The sequence below is a fragment of the Sinocyclocheilus rhinocerous genome, unplaced genomic scaffold, assembly GCF_001515625.1.
Source record: "Sinocyclocheilus rhinocerous isolate Xijiao unplaced genomic scaffold, SAMN03320098_v1.1 scaffold114, whole genome shotgun sequence".
NCBI lineage: Eukaryota > Metazoa > Chordata > Actinopteri > Cypriniformes > Cyprinidae > Sinocyclocheilus > Sinocyclocheilus rhinocerous.
Window position 1 is genome coordinate 76,730 of NW_015646344.1, and position 4,666 is coordinate 81,395.

The 4,666-nt window shown below is 34.2% G+C and overlaps 1 protein-coding gene across 1 annotated transcript; it reads left to right on the forward strand.

Annotated features, from left to right (window-relative positions):
* The first annotated feature begins 420 nt into the window (after nt 1-420).
* On the forward strand, nt 421-3,783 carry LOC107707290 (fucolectin-7-like). Its single transcript, XM_016511277.1, has 8 exons — nt 421-478; nt 1,015-1,079; nt 1,268-1,550; nt 1,722-1,855; nt 1,934-1,966; nt 2,899-3,181; nt 3,341-3,477; nt 3,590-3,783. The coding sequence occupies exons 1-8, from the start codon at nt 468-470 to the stop codon at nt 3,592-3,594; spliced, it is 951 nt and encodes a 316-aa protein (XP_016366763.1). The 5' UTR covers nt 421-467; the 3' UTR covers nt 3,595-3,783.
* Nucleotides 3,784-4,666: the final 883 nt, after the last annotated feature.

A 4,666-nucleotide genomic window follows, 5' to 3' on the forward strand; every position in this document is an offset into this window, starting at 1 on the left:
AACATCCTGACTTGTAACATAATGATTAAATTTATAGGGGAATGTTACAAATTATGTATGTAATTGTCTCTTATTGGAATAAAGGCTTACAGAAAATGGGGACTTTTTTGTAATAGGTCAATTTATTGTTGATTATCTAGGTATCAGATACCTCATTTGGTTGGGAGGGACTTATTCAGAATAAATAGAGCATAATTTCTGAGCACAATCTTAGTCAGCTAGATACTCTTCATAGACTGCTGGTGTGTATTAATTTTCATATCTAGATTAGCACATTTTTTGTTTGTAATGTTTTGTCAGGGCATAATATTCCTCATGTGAATAATATATTGGATAAATTATAAATCTAGCAATTGTTTAGCAACTAATATTTATAATACTATTTATTTATTATATAAAACATATTATTTTGTTTAAAAGCAGATAACTTCTGAATTGTGAAGGTCTTCTGTGAGATTGATGCATTGATGGATTCCAGGTGAGTTGAATGTTTATGCACTCTCTACAGCAGGTGAAATTATGATTGGAATGGGAAAAAAAAGTACAGTATTTAAACAATTTCACTATAAATTTGCTAAACTCTCTGCACAAAACTTTAAACCGATCACACTTGTAACAAAGCTCTTTGTTGAAAAAGACTTAAAGTAGCTGTGCTACTGTTCTTTAATTATTGTTGGATGTTTCCTATCACAAAATCACAATATCAGTGTAAATGTCATGTTCTACACTAAAACACAACATAATAAACCAAGTGAGTTTGTTGATAATTAAGTGCTGCTAGCTTAAATTATATTATCAATATTGATTGATTGATTGATTTATGTTTAATATACATAAATGAAAACATGCAATTGAAAAGTTTTTATTAACTGCATTAAAAACTTGACAATTTAATTAGGTGGCAATTGATCAATCTATCAAATGGACTATATGCCGTTTCTTTGTGTAAATGAGGACGAAAAATTGAAAAGTATTCCTTCATATGCTGAGATTATGTTTTTATGTTTTAATCAGGATGGCCATACGTGTGATTTTGTTACTAACACTTTTTACTGGGCTGTGTGTTGCTAATTTGAAAGGTACGTTTAGAATAATAATAGTAAAAATGCCTGGATTTAAAAATCTGTAATCGTTGTGTCTTCATATTACATATCAATCAGATTAAATTATTAAAATTATATGGTAATTGAAATCTTGTGATTGATTGATTTGATTGTATTGCTTTGAAGCTGTCTTATAATTTTTTTTTTTTTAATTGACTGTACAGGCAATATTGCTCTTAATGCCAGGGTGGTGCAGTCCTCCTTAGGCCACTCACAGGGAGATGCTGAACATGCAGTAGATGGAAACAGAGACGCAAATTACGCGAAGGGCTCATGTTCCTACACTAAAGCTGAGTTTAACCCATGGTGGAGAGCTGACCTTGGAAACATCTACAGTATAAGCAAGGTTGCCATCACTAATCGTGGAGACTGTTGCAAAGAGCGACTCAGAGGAGCTCAGATTCGTATTGGTAACGAGCTGGAGAACAACGGAAACAACAATGAGCTGTAAGAAATGTTTCAAATGTTTTATCATCTTCCGATGTGTGTGATGTTTGATCTAGTTTAACAAAACGGGAGGCAAAATTTAAGTACAGTTTAATTGATTTTTTTAGACATGTACATTGTGTTCAGAGGCCTCTGGTTTCCATTTTAACACTGTTCTTTATGTATTTGCAGGGCTGCAACTGTTCTCACTGTTCCTAATGGCACAGTAGCGTTTGAGTTTGAGCCTGTTAACGGCCAATATGTCAACATTTTTTTACCTGGGAACGATGAATACCTTACTCTGTGTGAAGTCGAGGTGTTTGCAGGTGAGGGACAGAGAGAGAAAGACAACTCTGTGATATAATTTGTTTATGTACTTACTAATGTGTGTATTTTATTAACAGAAAAGGACAAACCATTGTACACTTGTGTTCCAAGTGAGTGCTCTTCATTATTGTGAATGTTGTCAGTAACACATATATGCGACCCGTGCTGGCCAAATTAGTCGGAATGAGCAAATTTTCAAAAATGAGTTCTCTTCATTTTCACATTCTACATTAAAATACCTTCAAAATGATATATAACCTTTTGGAATCTGACAAAAAAAAAAAAATAATGACTGGGCTACAGCCGTTTAAATGCGATAGAGTCAGCAAAGTCAGTTTTGAGATAAATCAAGTTAAAGTTTTCTAAAGGTTCCAAAGCAAAATCAGAGAGCAACATTGCTTATTTTCCTCCAATTCTTTTCTTAATAATAATTAATGCTGCGCTTTGCAGCGATATATCCTACAACTTGTGGTGAGAAGCAGCAGCAGTCGTCCAGAAGTGAGCAGAGAAAAAGGTACTTCCCTCAGAAAACATACAAATAAAGATCATTTTAGATGTCTAATTACTATCTGAAGCATTGGGATCACTAGAAGAGGGCTTAATGAACTCATTTTTGTGAAAACCTCAAATTGACATTTTTTCACTACTTTTGCCTGTAGCTCAATATTAGACCGTACGCATTCACACTCATTTTGCCAGCATGGGTCACATATAATATTCTTATTGAGCATTTGCTAACCAATAAGTGATAATGTACATCCAGACAGTAGCTATCACAAAATATCCCCGGCTAATTAAATAAATAATTTTGGACACGAAATATTGATTTGAGTTAAAATATTTGATTAGCTCACTTGTAATAAACGCAAAGCTTGTGTGAAGAACAATAGCTCCTAGCAAGACGAGTGACCACTTCTATTTATACGAATACCACTTATTACATGGCTTTTCACCAAACACATAATTACATGGGCATATTGATTTGAGATGAAACTGTTTTAAATTAAAGTTAAGTTATTGTCTGTCATTTTATGTTAAACAGGGAATCTTGCTCTTGGAGGCAAAGCTGTTCAGTCTTCCACATACAGTGATTTAGGAGCTGCTCAAAATGCTGTCGATGGCAACAGGCAGTCAAGTTACGCACTCGGCTCATGCAGCGTGACTAACGGGGACATGAACTCCTGGTGGAGAGTTGACTTGTTGGACGTCTACAGGGTAACCAGGGTTAGCATCACTAATCGTGGAGACTGTTGTGAAAAAACTGTCGAGGGTATTCAGATCCGTATCGGCAACAGCCTGGAGAATAACGGCAACAATAATGAGCTGTAAGTGCTGTCTCTCTCTTAATACTTACACAAATTGTTAGAAAATGAGTAAATAAGATGAAATTACTTTGAATTAATCATTTTAATACAAACTTGCCTTTGACAGAAGTATATCTGATATGCCCCTCTCTTTTTCTCTGTTTCTGTGTGTCTTCACAGGGCTGCAATTGTTGGGCCCATCCCACTTGGAAACACCAAAACATTTGAGTTTAAGCATGTTATGGGGCGATATGTCAACCTTATTGTGCCTGGACGCAATGAATACCTCACACTGTGTGAAGTTGAGGTATATTCAGGTGAGAGATAAACGGAGAGAGACATGGTGTCTAGAAATTTGAATGTGTATATATGTAATATGTGTATGCAGCCTTAATGATTATTTTGTATTTTTTCTGATTTCATTGCTAGATTAAGTGGAACAAGATGATGTTACACCACAGTCCACTGATCTTCTGAAACTACTGTTTTCTGAGCAATACTAATATTGCACCTCTTTTTCATTGTTTTCATTTTACTTATGCACCTTGATCCTTCCTCCAGGGGATTTGTATTTACACCTTAAACACTCCTATTATTCTTTATCTTTGCTTTCTACATTAATAAATTACTACAGCATTGCATGTTGTATTGCATGTTTCTGAATCAAAAAATAATTTGGATGTTTACAGTGAGGAGGAGGTATAGAAACACATACCCGCTTCCAGTTTTAACAGAAGATATGCACAGATGATTGGAGTCTGTTTGATGAATACTGTACTTACAGGGTTTTAAAAATAGGCTAAGGAAAACCATAAATTAACAGGGTTGCAAATTTATCCTAAATTAAGCTCTCAAGGATGCAGGAAAAGTTGTGTGAGGCAACAGATCATATTGCAACAAACTTTTATCAATTATTTTAGCACTTTCAAATATGACAATTTAAATTAATTACATTTATTTATAAAAATACACATGTACATATGCACACAAACAAATGGTAATTTATATTTATTTATATAAGTGTATTATGTAATCATAGGCTACCTCAAACTCTAATATGCATGACTCAAGTTTCATGTTCCGAATCCAAATGCATTTTGTCAAGTGAAGTGAAATTAAACATGTGTCCTAATGAGGGAGTAGGGAGCATCTTAAAGGGATAGTTCACCCAAAAATGAAAATTTGCTGATTTACTCACACTCAGGTCATCAAAGATGTAGGTGACTTAATGAAAGTCAGCAACTACTGGTTTTGAGAATAATAATAATAATAATAATAATAATAGAAAGTAGATCAGGCAACACACAATGAATACCCGTGGCTCCTGATGATATATTGATCTTATGAAGTGAAACAATCATCTGTGCAAGAGACTGAACATTATTTACAACATTATTAACTGTAATACAGAGCTTCAGGCAAACGGTCCGGAGTGATGTGCAGTTCATGAACAAATCATTATTTTGAAGCGATTCTTTTTAGTGAAAGAATCAGTTGACCAAGTCG

Excerpts from the sequence above, each read along its gene's own strand:
- LOC107707290 (XM_016511277.1), top strand. Across the intron at positions 1,551-1,721 it reads AACGGAAACAACAATGAGCT|GGCTGCAACTGTTCTCACTG; the intron begins GTAAGAAATGTT and ends ATGTATTTGCAG. Across the intron at positions 1,967-2,898 it reads ATTGTACACTTGTGTTCCAA|GGAATCTTGCTCTTGGAGGC; the intron begins GTGAGTGCTCTT and ends TATGTTAAACAG.